The 17,007-nt window shown below is 44.3% G+C and overlaps 1 protein-coding gene across 1 annotated transcript in view; it reads right to left on the reverse strand.

Moving 5' to 3' along the window:
* Nucleotides 1-215: 215 nt before the first annotated feature.
* Nucleotides 216-17,007, reverse strand: part of cskl (c-src tyrosine kinase-like) — a gene marked incomplete at its 3' end in the record, with an annotated part of 38,842 nt that continues 22,050 nt past the window's right edge. Inside the window, exons 2-5 of the mRNA XM_071537842.1 lie at nucleotides 9,257-9,340; nucleotides 6,129-6,242; nucleotides 4,783-4,895; nucleotides 216-435 (exon numbers count right to left, since the gene is read on the reverse strand). Coding sequence (XP_071393943.1) covers nucleotides 216-435; nucleotides 4,783-4,895; nucleotides 6,129-6,242; nucleotides 9,257-9,271 — 462 coding nt within the window. The remainder of the gene's footprint in view (nucleotides 436-4,782; nucleotides 4,896-6,128; nucleotides 6,243-9,256; nucleotides 9,341-17,007) is intronic.

Here is a 17,007-nt window from a genome sequence, read left to right on the forward strand (position 1 = left end):
AGGCGGAGCCTCCAGTGAGGCATAGTGTACTGGCCCGTCCTGATGTTTTCATCCTTGCAGCAACTCCTTGAGCAATGTTATCTATTGTAGTTGCCTGAAAAATTGCCCTGTGCGTCACTGCCTTAAGGTGGGAATCTATGCTTCTAAAACATATCAATTCATCCTGTGAAGAAAGATTAAAACCGATGAACAGCGCAACACGTGTCGTCCCTCACCTCCACCAGCTGCATGAGGTTCTCGAAGTACTCCTCCTCGTCGATGGTCAGCTTGCCGTTGTGGTAGATGATGCGGTAGTGCTCCACCTTGCCGTCACAGCTGACGCACAGGGTGTAGTCGCCGGGGTAGTTGGTGCTCTCCCTCACCAGGAACAAGCCCGTCTCCGGAGGGTAGAGCAGCCGCTCGGCCTGCTCCCGAGTTATCTTCCCATGAAACCAGCTGCAGGGAGGGAGAGAGGGAGGGAGGGAGGGAGGGAGAGAGACAAAGAGAGTGAGAGAGGGCGAGAGCAAGGAAGGGGAGAGAGAGAAAGGAAATGGGGGAGACAGAAAGGATGGAGGAGAGAAGAGGCGGGGGTGAGAAAGGAAAGAGAGAGAGAGACAAAGAGAGAGAGAAGTAGAGTAAGAAACGAGATAAGGAAGAGGGTGAGAGAGGAAAGGGGAAAAAAGAGGGGGAGAGAAGGAAAGGAGAAAGAGTTGGGGAGAGAGACAAAAAGGTGAGAGGCAGATCAAGAAAGGAGAAAGAAGAGACAGATAAAGGGAGAGAGGAGAGAAAAGGGGGAGAGAGAAAAAGGTGGTCAGGGAATTGTTTAGGGGCTTCAAGAACTGACAAGTATTGCTTGCATACACACACACGTCAAGCAAAAAGAAGTACCAAGTAAAAAGTGTTAGGCCTAGCAGTATATAAGCTGATGTAACAATGCAGCAGAGTGGACCAGTGCTTAAAGAGACAGGTTTGATCCCCACAATCCATTCATGTTGTTGAGGAAAAGGCTGAAAATCCTCATCTGCTCTGTCAGAGAGTTGCTCTGGATAAGAGCATCAGCTAAAAGCCTAAAATGATTCTCAACCATGCGCCATTGAGGCCCACAAGTAATTGGGTTTTCATTCCGACCAATCATTACACCAATTTCACTGATTAACACCTTGAACCAGAGAGGAGGCTCCACTGGCATGTATCATGGTCCACAGCTCTGCTCTGAAATGAGAAGTGAGAAACACAAGTGAGGCGGCGAAGGGGGGAAGTCGGCAGGAGTTTCAGAGCAACACAGCGGCACTTCCAGTCTGTTCTGCTTGAGCAGTGGAGGGGAGGGGCTGTCTTGTCTGGAGGAGTCAGTGAGAAAGTACCTGAGCCCGAACAACAGGAAACATGGTGCTTGCACTCATACACACACACACACACACACAGAGAGCCTGGGGCAGAGTCGGAAACTGACACACAGGCACTGCAATAACAGGAAAATGCAAAACGGTTCAGGCAAGACGCCGGGTCAGACAGCACACACCCCTCCCCTCCCCCCCCTCCCCAGCTGACAGAGGGGTGAGAGCGGACTGAGGTGAGGGAGGCCAAGAGCTGGCCAGTCTTCTCACCACACACTGGAGTGTATAAAAATCAGGCCTCTGCTGACCGTAAGTTAAGCTAAAAGGCAGGCGGGCTGCTGGGAGTCCTGCTGGTTTTAACCAGCTCTGAGAACAAATACAGCTCTGGTTCCCCGATTTAGCGGCTAGCTGTATAACCCTGCCTCAATCTCACCATATGGCCTGGTGGCTGCATCTATAGGCTACTAATGGATGGATTAGTAAGCCGCACCACACTGTCATCCACTTGCCCATCCTCTTTTCTAATGTCTGCTCTGCTCTAAGTCCTCTAGCGTGGGCTGGGTATTGTTGGAGATTGATATGGGTTGGATATTTAATACTCGATTACTTTGTGTAAAATCTGCCCATGCTAATTGTATAAGACTAAACTCCATTGATTTTCTACATAAAATACCGCTAGGCTAGAACAAAACCTGAGATCCAATTATAAGGAATCAGCATTTTGAAGCGATGTGATATATTTTGATAGTGTTTGTCTTAAACCTGATACAGATACCAAACAAATCGGTATCTACTCTACGTCCACAGCCCCGTGGTCTTGCGTCAAACACTCCACCATCCCAGCAACTCGGACCGCAAAACAGCACACCGTAGCCCATCGATTCACATCAGTCTTTGTGTGAAAGGTTGTATCAGCCACAAACAGTAGCAGCCCACAGGGTCTCTCTATCAGTGTTGGCTGGTGAGTGGGCGGTAATCAACGGCTATAATTGATTTAGCCCGTTTTGCCCTGGCCACCTCCTCCTCTTCCTCCTCCACCTCTCCCTCCCCCTCATCCTCCTCGTCCTCCGCCTTCTCAGACGGAGAGAAGCAGAGGCCCTTGTGGCAAAGCAGCTTAATGCGGGTTGAGTTGATTAGATCAGCGCAGGCAGCTTCTCCAATGGACAGGAGCTCCTTAACTCCCATTAATCCGAGAGCAGGCGCCAGGCGTGCACGGCCCGGGCCCGCAGATGAACGCGACAGCCCCTCGCCGGACGCCCCACTAACTATTCTGACCGCAGGAATCAACTGCAGCGCTGTCGCCTACATTACATCATCTTGAAATGACGCTTGTCGGAATGTTTTTCATTCAATAAAATGTCCCAAAGAGGTGGTAAACAACTCGATGGGAACAGGAGGGAAGGCTGAACACCCCCATGCTCCTTTAGGGTGGTGCTGCTCTGCTCTCTTTGGCCCGGGCCAACGCGGGGCAGATGTCTGCCACATGGGGGCGGCAGAGAGAGCGAGCTGTTTAGAGGCCAGAGAAGGAGGCGAGCATCCATCGGTCAGGGTGAGCGTGGGGACAGAAGACCACAGCTGAGCCCTTATGTAACCCAGAGGAGAGGGAGAGGTCTTCCCTGAGACATCTGCTAGCGATTCATAACTAAGTCAGCAACTCCCTCTGGGTTTCAACTAATGGCCCCTGAGGACCAGGTCCTGGGTGACCTGACCTATATGAAACAACCATTTAACTATGCAGTGATCTCATTAAATGCAGCGGTAGAGACAGGAGGTCGGCAGCAGTAACCATTTAATCAGAGCTACAGAAAAGTTGCTGCAAGCGCTGGAAAATTCATGCTGTATTTGCTCATTTGCTCGCAATTACCTACATGACTGTATGTGAATGCCCTCATATTTCATTTTGGAGTTTAATAATTAATGCGGTTATGATTCATTTGTGCAACAAGCAACGAAGTATACAGTATATACAACATGAGTTTGTAGTTACCATTGGGCCTATCCTCACCCTAACCCTAACCTCAACATGTTGGAGCTGGACGACTCAGTGACCAAGTTCATGATGGTGTGGACAGACAGTATGGGTGTGTCTTAACCACCAGGCAGAGGGAGAGGGGGGCACACTATCAGCAACAGGCAACAAAGTAAGACACAGAGGGACAAAAGTCTATTCAAATGTTTCCTGGCAACAAGATGCTACTATGTGATAACACCAACTATTGTGTGCCCAAAGTTGCCACATGTAACACTGCCGTAAACAGCACATGCTTATATCTGTACTTGTAGATAGCACACTCCCTTACACTGGAACGCTTTCCTCACATCACACTAGAATGAACAACCTCCAGTTCGGTGCCACCCTCACCCCCTGAGGTCAGCAGTCTAAATCGGAGGCAAACAGTAAAGTTTAAATACTTGTTTACTATCATTTGCGGGGTCTCACTACAAAAGCCTCGGCGCCTTGAGGATGACAGCATCTCACAGCTATGTGACGATACTGTGGCAGCCTGTGTGCTCTCGGCGTTCCTGCCTCGTTCCATTTGCATAAGCCTCTCGTTATATTTTCCTCTTTTTGAAATAGCTGCCGTTTCAAAGGGCCCGATTCAAATCTAGTGCGCAGCCGGTCCTGGCCTCTGTGGCAGCCGGAGAGAGACAAGAGAAAACGCAGTAAAAAACAAATGACTCTGCTAGGGATGGAAGTTCCATCTTTGATGCTTTGCCTGACTTTTGAAGTGAACACTACATTTTCCCCTGCCGCAGGCAACAGAAGTGAATGGAGGTACAACAGCTAGTTCACACAATTGGCAGGAAGGAGCATAATTAACAATGATGTAGTGGTAGGGCCTCACGATTATAGATAAAATTATCATCTTGATTTTTGCAGTAAACTATTAGTAGACCTGCTGATCTCAAAGACAAAATTCTTGTACTACACTTTTGGCATCGCATATCAAAATAAATTTTCAACTACAGAGGACATTCATTAAAACTGCAATATACGAGAATCCACAATTAACTATAGAGCCTTATGTAGACATTAATTAAAAGGTGGATATATAATTAAATCTAGCCAGTGATCATCATGAGGTGAAAGACCACCAATATGTATTAAAAAAATCTGAATTTAGATTTTGTTTTCTTACAGAGTGCTTTTTATAATGTTCACCATGATTTATATAGTGCGCACTCACACACAACAACAATATAAGACACATACACGGCAATGCCATGATACACAAACAAAATACACTACACACCCAAGACGGACATTGCGATGTTAGACGCGCACACACAGAGAGAGAGAGAGAGAGAGAGAGAGAGAGAGAGAGAGAGAGAGAGAGAGAGAGAGAGAGAGACAGAGAGAGAGAGAGAGAGAGAGAGAGAGAGAGACAGAGAGAGAATAATGGGAAAGCAATATGTCAGAGAGAGAGAGAGAGGTGGGTTTCTCCTCCACTACACCTCTGGTACTTACGGCATTAGACTGAGCTTCCCTCCTGACTTGACTCCTTCCCTTTTCTGGACATAGTTTGCTGGGATGGTTCCCTCCCTGCCCACTGTGTTCCTCGCTCTATACCAGTTGGGATCCTGAAACAGTCCATCAACATAAAGCTGTTAGCACAACCTTACTGTTGATGATAAGAATTACGATGTGCTACCATCTCCCCAAAATCTCAGGCAATGGGTAGGTGAGGAGTGAGGACCCTTCCTGTCTCTTATGTTTAGGCATAGCTACTTTTACAATTTACAATTTTACAATTTCCCATTTGGCAGACGCACAAGCAAGGATCTAGTCAGGAGAGAACAACGAGAGTAAGTGCCATGCTGGTGCATCATTTGTTAGAAGTATGTTCACTGGTATCTCGATTTCTTAGCGTGTTGATATGTTGGCTTGTTAGCTCTTGTTTGTCTCTAGCATGCTAGCTGACATAGTGTTTCCCAGTAGCATGATTACTCTGGCCGAAAAGAAAGGATATCAGCTGGGGTCCAGATCTTATGACTAAGACAATATGAAAAAATATGAATATCAATCTAGTTATATATCATATGATAGTATATATGGTAGCTGGAGTGAGTAGTGATACGCTCCTCTCAGCTCTTGGTACTACTGTTTGCAGATACAATTTAGTTATACAAAACTGCTGAGAAGGCCATTTCAAGCCAGAAGAATCCGCCATCCCTTTAGCCTATAATTGCTGATACAATTCGGTTTCTGAACTGCTGAGTGGACTGTTGGTGTGAGCCATCCCTTTGAGTATTGTGGCTGAGATCAATAGAGTTTAGAAATTACTGAGTAATGTTGAGAGCTAGGAATAAGCCTAAGTGTAGGTAAAGGGTAGTGGAAGCTGTGTTTGGTATTGACAGCAGGTGTAGAGAGGGGGGATTCTGGGACACTAGAAATTACTCTTGAGCCTTCTGGAGGCGTTTTGGGCCAAACCCAACTACACATCACAATTTAGTGGATTTATGAGAGAATATTGCTTTTGTACTCTACGGTCACCATTTGTGGGTTAGTACATTATTCTTTTGACTTTGTAATTCCAATTGCCAACCATTTTTTTTTTTTGCAAAGAAATGTTCCATATTGCCAATATGCCAATATTCTACAATTAGTAACTGGGAAAACTAAAATTGTAATATACGATTATACGCGATTAACTGTGCAGCCTGGAAATTACATTAAAAGGTGGTTAAACAATGAACTCTACTAGTACTCTAGAAGTACCCCGATATCAAAAATGTGGCTGGGATGGCAGCTTTGAGGTTTGATTTGTTACAACATGCATTGTTAATTGTGTGCCTAGCCCCAGTCTTCCTTACCCTGGTGACTCCGATGATGGTCAGCACATCTCCTTTACAGAAGGGCAGGTCCTGTTCGTTGGTGGTCTGGAAGTTATACTTGGCTACGCACTCTGTGCCATTCGCCCATGGTGCCTGAATCACCCAGGACAGAGAGGAACAGACACAAATCACAGCAATGAAATTCATTTTATGTTTTATTGTCCTTTATAGGATGAGCTGAGAAGTGTGCATTACAGCAAAATGACTGTCTGTAAAGGACAAAATGGCAATGAACTTTGTGAAATAGCTGAGTTTCTTTAGAAATATGGTTGTTATACAAACATTACAATGTCTTATATTGGATGTGTCTTGTAAGCCCATGTGACCTGGGCACATAGATCACATGATACTGAAATGAAATCAAATCAATATAAGCCACGTACAGAAGGGTTAAAAATTACTATCATTTGTTTTGTGCTTTCAGTCTTTTTGAAAGAAGTAGGTATCACTATTTCCCCCTAAATGGCAAATACCTCATGAAACTCTTCATTTGTGACACATTCTCTCTGGGTGTCCTTACTTGACAATCTAGGAAAGCTTATTCTACTGTTGCACTCATTGTCAGTCGCTCTAGATAAGAGTGGCAGCTAAATGCCTAAAATATAAATATAAATGACAGTGAGGATTAGAATGCTGAGCATATCCAGTTTGTGCTGTTAGATCAGTACTCTGATGCGTTCAAAAAGGTGCCGCAGTACTGTCAATGAGATTAGATGAAAGCCAGAGCACAAAGCAGCAGGTGTGACTGAGCGAGTAAACTGTCCTTGTACAACCCGCTCTATTCCTGACGCCACACAGCACAGCTGAAAGCGTCTGATGCATCAGTCACTGGAAGCACATCTTTCAATCAATACTGCATAACAAGAGTTTGGACTGCTAGTGACGACTGCCAGTGAGGGCCATGAGGATATAGAAAACCTCTCCAGTGTTATTAATTTACATCCATGGGTTTGGGTGTATGGGTTTTACATTACACGTTAGGCACTTACTTGACGGTCACATTATGGGTGGGCAGTTGGACAAACACATCAGGAAACAGCGGTGGACACAATCTATTGCTGGTGGAAATTTCCTTGCCTATCTTTTGCCAACACAGATTACCTTGATCCTAGTGCAAGACACTCAATTGGGGAAGCACACACAAGGACAAAAGTTATGCTCAAGTTGATTAAAAATGTATTTAGAGCCAGCACAGAAGGCAGCCTAAACACACCAGGCATTTCATAGAGCCTCCCTCAGAGTGTGCTGGGTTTGTCCCTGTGTACGATTGCTAATGGGAATGCACGGCCACCTTTTACATCTTCAGTTTTTTATTGATTCTGAAGACTTTTAAAAATTTGTGTGATGTCACTTCCTTGCATATTTAAAAGCTACATATCAGTTCACCACCCCAGGTATAGACAAATACATTGGGGGTGGACAATATATGTGGTGATTGGGTGACTGGAGCATGTGCACTATCGCCCGACCCTAGCTAAAATCTGGAGTGGCTCACAAGTGACCAGGTTGGGATTCATCATCTTGCTCAAGGACTCTTTGAGAGGACACTTGACCGCTGATGGATGCACACTGGCAGCTGCAGGGATTGAGCTTTTGACCTTTTGGTCACAAGATGATCACATTAACCAATAAGTCACACTGCTGGCCCTCAAGACAACAACATGAATTTTAGTTCCAACTGATTCACTGACAAAATGTTTTCATCATGAAAACTTCAGACAGCTAGAACAACCTGACAGAAATATTCATTTTAGTTTACACATCCATAATCAACACATAGAAGTAGAATACATCCAATGCATGGAAGACTTGCATCACAACACAATGCATCTGCAACACGACAATGGATTCTCTAATTTGAAGTGAATGAACTTTCATCAGAGAATAACACAAACAACGAGGTTGTGTTTCTTAATTCCTGAAAAGTTGCAGTTTCTGAAAGATACAAGGTTTTCACTTGGACAACAGTGGTGCACTGTGGTGCGACAGATGAAAATAACTTGGATCAATAGGGACATGCGAAGGCGGCGGATGCAGGAGAGATGGTAATCCTACCCTGAAGCTGGCACATGAGGAGCATTAGCTGAACCACTGAGACAGCCAGGTAATGTGAAACCACTAAAACAGGGTTGGGCATTTTGATGGATGTGTGCACACAGGTTATGTGCATTAGCATGGTGCCACGAGTGTGTGAGTGCATTTCAGCACCTTCGTGTCTGCCTGCACGTCTTCCCTGTGTGTGTGTGTGTGTGTTGTGTGTGTGGGTGCACTGTGTGTGTGTGTGTTTAGCTCCTGTTGTGATGAGACTGTTAATGCAGTAGAGGTTTATGTTTTCAGCCGCGTTCACATGGGACATTTGGCATCTGTCACAGTCATGGACAGGTATGCCTTGAAACCACCTAGGTAGTGTTGCTGTGGGTGTGTCTCGAAACCTTTTGAAGCTGTCTGTGCAAATTTCATTGGCTGATGAAGTCCATTAGTGGATGACGTTTACTTGCACTTCGTCAAAAATGCAACTATTTTAAACCTTTTTGACAGACTGGTTTGCGATATTTTCACACGCGGTGCTCCGTCAATCCATGTCATCCGCCAATCCATCGGTCTCATTAAAATACATTGGATATTATTATTTTTTTTTTACGTATCACAAATGCTCATGTGAACAGGGCCTTTGACTGCTCTTGTAAATTTATGTTACACTGACATTTATATTTGAGGCATACATTTGACGCTTTAATCCAGAGCAACTTGAAAGGAGTGCAGCAGTAGAATAAGCTTCAATTCCTACACCGCTAACATTACAAGCAGCCAGTAGTAAGGAATATAAAGTGAGAGCCATCATGCCCTGACAATATTACTGTTACCCTACAATAATCGGGTAAGAGTGAAGCGCTACTGTAGCAAAAGAAATGAAAGAAATTGGAGCGGCAAAAGGTTTTATTTCTAAATTTATGTAAATTCTACTTTGATTTAGTGGATTCAAATATAGTGTTCCTAAATCTGGAAAACCTGGGAAATCTAGGTGGAGAAAGTGGATGACACTCTCACACCCTTTAACTGTCCTCAAGGTGCCCTTGGGGGGGGATTAACCTCCTCGCTTCACTTACCTGGATCCCAGACATGGTGAAGGGAATTGGGCAGCAGGCGTCCTCAGGCAGGTAGCGGTCACTGTTCAGCTGGTACCATCAGAGCTGCAACAAACACAATGAAAAGCAAGGCATTACAAATACAATTCACAATCAGTTTATTTGAAGGTATATTCACTAAAGATGGGATATAAGCTTTTTGGAACTTTTTTTGGACTTATAATTATATGCTTTGTCTGTATGACTGCCATGCTGTTTTACTGCTAGTATGCAAGTATGCATTAAGAAAATGTCAAAAAAATAAAACAGAAAAACAGCTATCACTGGTTCATGTTATTTTAGGTAATTGTATTTTGTCAGTGTTAATTTTTTGAGGGGTATATCCCTTTACAACCAAACCGTGAAACCTGGGCTGGTTAAGGTATCAGAGTCGAGGTTTTGGTATCTTGACAGGTGCAGACACGGCTAACATACAAAAGTACATGTCCACAGAGAGCAAGTCACAATGGGGCCAAACTAAACCACCACATCCTGTGGCCCAGTTATGCAAAAGAAAGAGACTGGTCTTGTAGTTTCCTTACAGAATATCAACTCAGCTATTATGTGTTCAGTCACACCCACCAACATAAACAAAAATCAATTCTATTTTCAGAAAGAGATTTATTTATGATCTTCACCCTTCAATAGCTCACATCACACAATCTGATACTACTTACTATTATGTATACTATTATTCCCCTATCATAAAGGATATCATCTATGTCAGCCTAACAAGGTGGATAACCTGAGTTTAGGCCAAGACATTCCTGGTCACACCATGAACACAGATTTCCTATCGACAAGTCTAGCTCAAGCCCCATTAACAAAGGAGTTCCTGTGACACCTGGAGATGAGTTATACATTCCTTTTTAATGGACAAATCTTGCAAATATGCATTAAAAAAAGCATTTAACACAAATATATGCCTATTCAAATTGAGAGGGCATGTGCCCCCACAGATTTTTGTCATCTAACCTCTGTAAGATCAAAAATACTGCTTCCATTGCTTTCCATTTGACACTTCATTTTGATGAATCCAATTGTGTAATAGCCTAGATCATACCTCAGTAATCCACCCTCCCCCATCCTCATTTTTTCAGTTCCTTCTACAAATGAGCTGGCACCACCAGAGATAGCTGGATTTAAAACTGCTGAAGGCTGATGATAGCCACGTTAATTATCTATGTTTTCTAGCGATATTGTAGTGATTTTACATATAGGCCGAATGTTTGTATGAATTTGCGCCCCTAGAAAAATTCCGGGGGCACTACACCTCAGTCCGCCCCAAGTTCTGCTCCGACCCCCGGGTTGAGATCCCCCGAGCTGAGAATAAAATGAAAGTAGCAACAAAGGCAGCTCTCTGGTATTGGCTGATTCTGCGGAGCTTCTCCCCTCAGCAGCCAATCATTTGTTTGTTGGAGGTGACCTTGATACAGCGAGACGAATGCAAGGGAGAGAGACTCACTCTCGAGACTGGGGTAACACTGCTAGGATGTATGGTAGCTGGGTGGACTGGACACAGCCACAACGCACCAGATGCCAGTCCTGGGGCGTGTGTGTGTGTGTGTGTGTGTGAGAGAGAGGGAGAGAGAGAGAGGGAGATAGGGAGAGAGAGAGAGACTGAAGAGAGATCATGTGTATCATGTGTATATATGTGGCTTAGAGAGCATACATGTGTGCCTGTGAGTGCCTAAAAGAGCATGAGTGTGTGTGCCTGAAAGTGTGTGTGTGTGTATAAAAAGAGTGTGTCTGTGTGTGTGTGCCTAAAGGCGAATGCACGTCTATATGTGTGTGCCTAAATGAGCTTATGTATGTGTGTGTGTCTTTTTGTCCAGCCGAAAGAGTGCCTGTGTCCGTTTGTGACAGTGAGTGTGTGCCCGAGTGTCAGTGTGTGTGTGTGTGTGTGTGTGCCTCCACCTCCCCCAAGCACTGGGTGACCAGGCCAGAGAGTCCTGGAGGCGACAGCATGGCCGCTTGGCTCAGACTGCAGCACGCTGAGACAAACTGAGGCAGAAAGACGAGACAACGGAGGCGCAGAGGAACGATGTGCCGCCGACTGAATCCACAGCAAACACAAAGCATCGCCTAAAGAGAGAGAGAGACGGCACACTCCCAGCTGACTCCAGTCCAGACACACAGGCGGAGAGACAGACAGTTCCATAAAGCTGTCTCCAATGCTCAGTTCAGTCTGAGCCAACACCTACAGTTTAGTTTATTTCAACAAATGTAAGGAAAAGTTCTATTGCAAACAAAATTAGTTCAACATGCATTTCTGTGGGATTTCTGGTCTAAAAATCAGTAAATCACAGAAATTTATGGTAAAGAATAAAATTCAAATTTTCTAAAAAATCTAGTTTGCAAAAGCATTCAACCTCTTTACTGAATTGGGCTGTATTGCCTCACTGGCAAAAACATTTTATGACATATTATGCGTACTTCACCTTTACGAAATCGTATTTTTTTTAATACATTATATTTTCAAAATGACATGAAAATGACAATAATGCATCTAAAACACTGACAAGGATGCAACATTAAAGTTCATCCCATTTCCAATGTGGTCCTTCAAGGCAAAAAACATGGTAATCAGTATTAACATGCAATTTAAAAAAAGCATGCGGTTACAGTAAGGCCTACAGTGGCCCCCGTCTACAGCATCTCACTTCCGAACAGCCCAGAGAACAGGAAGTTGAAGGGGGAGACGGTGGGGAGAGAAGGAGGAAGTAGCTGACGCGTATTTTCCGATGCTTCGTATGAGTGAGGGAGGGGGAGAGGGATGTGTGTGATTGTGCAGTTGGGGTGGAGGGTGGGGGGGGGGGGTCTATTTCCTTCATTACAATGCATGGTAATGTGGTGGGAGACCGCTGTGAGCGTGGGTACTCTGATCACCATTTCCCCCTAGTCTGACCACAGCCATTCTTAACAGTCTGATGTTGAGGGGACAGAGCCATGTAGGTCTATATACGCAGTGTACAGAATACTACAAACATCTTTTACACAATTCATTGGAGGCTTCATTGGAGTGACCTCTCTCCTCCGTTTCATTTTGATCACCCCCTCATGTTAGAGGTGGATTTGATTAGTAAGGGATCATAGCTTTCACTTGGATTCAGCAGGTCAATCTATTTCATGGAAAGAGTAGGCCTAACACTTTGTACACTTAGCGTAGACTATGAGAATCAGTTGTTTTCACTTGCGTTCTTAAGTAACCCAGTGCTCTGTGTAATTTTAGAGCCATGAATATGATGCATCTCCTCCAGAGGGCCTGGCAGCGTCTTCCCTGAGTGCATCAATGGCCTCGCTCCACGGCGCTGCCATATCCTGTGCTGAAACAGGAAGCAGCCTAATTGCAGAGCATTGCAGATCTGTATGCAAACTGACAGAGCCAAATATATCCATGGCCAGGCTGCTCTGGTGCACCCAGAGGGCGCCCACTTCTTTCACTTTGCCATTCTTTAGGTTTAGTGCACAGCGCCGCTGGAATGGAGCAGCGCTGCTCACCAGCCCACAGCCGGACCAGCTAGCCAATGGAGGAGAGACAAGCGAGTGCTATTCTTATCGTCTCTCTCCAGCACCAAGGAATACCCTGGAGCTATTCAGCATCGCGCTGCTCGCATCTCTCTCCTTAAGTTAGTCAAGTGGCACTCAGTAAAGGCTGTGTGCAAAAGTTAGTTCTTCTATAATTCAATTTTTCAGAGTGGATTGTCTGGCTAAATGGGAGCAAGGCATGAACACCAACAGGGGTTAGAGGTTCAATTCCCGGTGTAGCTCAATGGGCAAAATATGGTATCAGCACTGCCAGAGTTTGATTCCCACTGGAGCCACCCATACAACAAATGTATGCATTCAAATGGCATATATGTTGGACACTGAGAATGAGAGGCGTGGCTAGAAATGAAGGATTGCTGTTATGCAACTGCATCTTGCATTATTACATTATGTGAGTACATGCGTAGAAACCTAATTTGGATGTTAGAGGAAAGGGGGGTTGGGTGAGAGTGGGCATGTCAATGGGGTTAACAAGTGAGCTCCTCCCATCACTGATGTCTGGCTGAATTAGACCCACAACATCTCCAAGACGTTCAACACTTAATTCTAGCATCCTAGAACCATGGACCAGACCCCCTCTCAGCACTTCACTTACAATACACTTGAATCAAGGTCAAGGACAAACTTGACACCAAAGCAGCAATCTTAGCATTAGAGAGTCACCGCATGGCTCTGCATACATTAAGGTCACACATGAACATGCAACGTTATTGACTACTTATCATTCCAGTCCATCTAGGCAACCAGCTGTGCCACACACACAAGTGGAAATCACCTCCTTCTCCACTCCCTCTCCTCCTCATTTTCTCCCTCTGCACTACAGGAACTCCTGGTGACAGCGCCATGGCAACCCACCGCGTGACGTTACACCGGCCTTTGATGTAGCACTTCACAGAGCGCAACGCCTTTTCCTCTGCTACGCCAAATGACAGCCACTGTAATGTCACTACCATTAGTGTCTTGTGCATCTGTTTATTATTATTATAATAATTTCCAATTATTACCTTGATGAATGTAGATAAGTAGTGATATCGTGTACTGTCCATTGCATGTCCTACATATGAACTTGTCACCATGCACGTTATTTAGTCACTGCACCAATGCCACCAAGACAAATTCCTGTGCTTTTACTGTACTTGAGGAGTAAAGTGATTTTGACTCTCTCCTCCGCAGTACGCCAACACCCAGAATCCTGAAGCGAGGCTGCTGTGTTAAAAACAAAAACACAACTAGAGAAAGTAGTTATTAAGGATCCTACAGCAAGCATGAATCTTTGCTTTGAGCCGTCCGGGCCTCGTTAAAGACGAGCCCTCTCAAGGGTGTTGGAAAACAAATCTTCTCTGAAAGGAGAATCTGAGCCGTCTCTTCCTCCTCCATCGAGATAGCAGTGAAAGAAAGAGGACTCCTACACCCATCTGCGAGGGGGGGGGGGGGGGGGCAGCCATGCAAAATGTTGCTACTTATTGTTGGAGAGAGAGAGAGAGAGGGGGAGAGAGAGACAGAAGGTGAGAGACGCTGAAGGAAAGTTTCAATTTCGGCTCATCAGATAGCACCTTCAAGTCTATATTTGAAATTGTTGAGAGATGCAGCAACATAACTACAGCATACAAGCCCTTGAAAGGGGAAAATCTGACCAAAAATAAAGTACACATGAAGTTATACCAATGATTTTTCAGTCTAGTGACAGCAAATGTCTCCCTTAGCAGCAGTGCTGATTTACTAACACAAACATGTCCCTTCCAAAGCCCGGAAACAAGACAGCCAAGACTCACTGATATTTATTTTATTTCCCTTACTTGTCATTTCATGCATCTTGTCATTCTGTTTTCCACCATCTCGGGTTCTGTTCCCATTTAGCTTTTGTTATCCGAGTCATTTGGGTCTTTGCTTGTCATCTTGATTTGTTTGTTTCTTTGACAGCATTTTGAGTCTTGAGGTGAAATGCTTTTATATGCAACAAGTTTTTTTTTTTTTTTTTTTTTAAATCTCATCTGCTCATTTAGTAATTTGTTTCTGTTCTTTCTGTGGTTTTATATAGTTGTAATTTACTACAGTGTTTTTTCCCATCACTTCACATTTATGTTTTATCACTGTGCACTAGAGACATCCTGGAGCTGCTCCATTGACACTGAATGGGAGACTGACTGTGGATAGAGTGACAGTACAGAGGGTGACTTTCAGGGTAATGGCACATTTCCTGATTTACAACTGTCAGCACTAAGCACTGCCATGAAATTAAGTTCATTTAGATGTAAAAGCTTGAAGCAATTTCTCACAATTCCACAAATCAGTCTCCCAACTCATTGTCAATGTTGCAGCTCCGGGATTTGTGTCTGGATGACATGACAGAGTAGAGGCTTCGTTCTCCACTTTCTGTCTTTGGGGGTGAGTTACAATTTACAATTTTAGACATTTAGCTGACACTCTTATCCAGAGCAACTTATAAATAAGAAGATGTGAGTGTCTGCAACTGTGTTAATGTGAAGCAGGACAATACTCTGTCAATTTTCTCTGGATAAATAAAAGATATCTATATGGCTGTAGAGAGGGCTGGTGTTTAACCGAGACTACGGTTATTACCAGATTCTAAAACCAGTGTGACAAAGCCTCAGGTTATGGAAACAGAAGCCTTTGGTCTGAGACAAGCCCAGGGCCATACACAGCTTACAAAGAGTCCCTGCTAGCACAGCCTCTAGCTGGTGTTACAGCAGCCTGCTTACACTTACTTGGGCTGGCAGGTTGGCCTGGCCCAGATTCATGCCATGTGTCTGTCTCTCTTTGCATGGGAGAGGACATCATATTAAACTCCACGAGCTGAATGCTGCTTTGTTTCGGCAAACATGCATACCTTATAGCATATGACCTCCTGAATCATTTGGGTGCACTCTTCAAGTAGGCATACAACCAATCCACCAAGCAGCAGTTGCTTCAAGAAACTGTTTCGTTATTCCTACAAATTCTTCCACCAAAATATGTGTGTGTGTTAAAGCAAAGCAAATCAATTTTAAAAGTTTCGCCCTCCCAATACACGCTATTTAGAAGACCTCAAACAGAACCAGGAATTAAAGATATTTCCAACATCCTGGACTGGTTATTCCCAAAGTCCAGAGACCCATTCACATTATGATGCCATTAATTGTCCCGAGGGAAATTCAATTTACAAAAGCCAGCACAAAACAACAGCACCCATCACACTCGACAACAGGCAGCATTCACTACATTCACCAGTTAACAAGATTCCCTGTTAGATTCCAAATCTGGTTAGTCGAGTAATGCCCACTCCAACAAAGTCTTTTGTATGCTGCAAATTGGACAGCATACAAAACAAATGGAGTTTATAATGCTCCATTATCTGTTGTAGTTGTATGTGTCTAAATTCACTGAGAAAGACAATTTCAACTTGTGCCACACTGAATTTTTAATGGTCAGGAAAGTTTCTCTCAGTCACTTCTGACTCAGTCCTGCCTCTCCCTCTGCCTGCATAACTAGGCTATACAACTCTATAGGGTATTTCAATATGGGGGATGTGACTTATGAGTGACTGGTGGACCATGTCATATCTGTTGACCTGTCCCTTGGCACAGTATGTGAGGCTCCTGTACAATGTGTGTCAGTATGTATCAAACTCCCTTCTAAGTGCACTTGAGAATCCCTACCAGCTCTAGTGATGCTGTTGTGCGCTTTGACCTCAGTGTGGAAGGCAGGCAAACGAAAACAGAATTTCACATTATGTTTTCATGCCTTTGCACCGATATCGCCAAGGCAAATTGTTGCATATTTATTGCAAGAATTTCCACTTGACCTTACGTAACAGTGCCAAAAAATTACCCTTAATCATCTATCTGCTTTAAATAGCTGCAGCACCTACAACATGGTTTGTTTAGCCTACTTCAGGTGCAGAGAGGCCGGTACACCACTGATTGTCTTCCTGTACGATCTCAACGTGTGGTTGCAGCTGGACGGAGGCTAACAGCAGGCCTGAAGTCTCAGTTACACTTTCCTCTACAAACAACCACACATAATCCATTACTAAATTACACTTCTGTTAGTGAGAGATTGGAGGGGAGCCCCTGTGTACTGTTGAAAAGCCTTATGCAACTGCGACAGAATACCGGGCTGTGTGAGATAACGAGTAAACACCGGTTTAAAACATAAGAGCCGAACCACTCGGACGGCCATGCTGA

This window comes from Centroberyx affinis, unplaced genomic scaffold (assembly GCF_046629955.1).
Source record: "Centroberyx affinis isolate AG114_WGS23_722 - 3 ecotype Tasmania unplaced genomic scaffold, CSIRO-AGI_Caff_v1 ptg003135l_1, whole genome shotgun sequence".
In the NCBI taxonomy this organism is placed as follows: Eukaryota; Metazoa; Chordata; class Actinopteri; order Beryciformes; family Berycidae; genus Centroberyx; species Centroberyx affinis.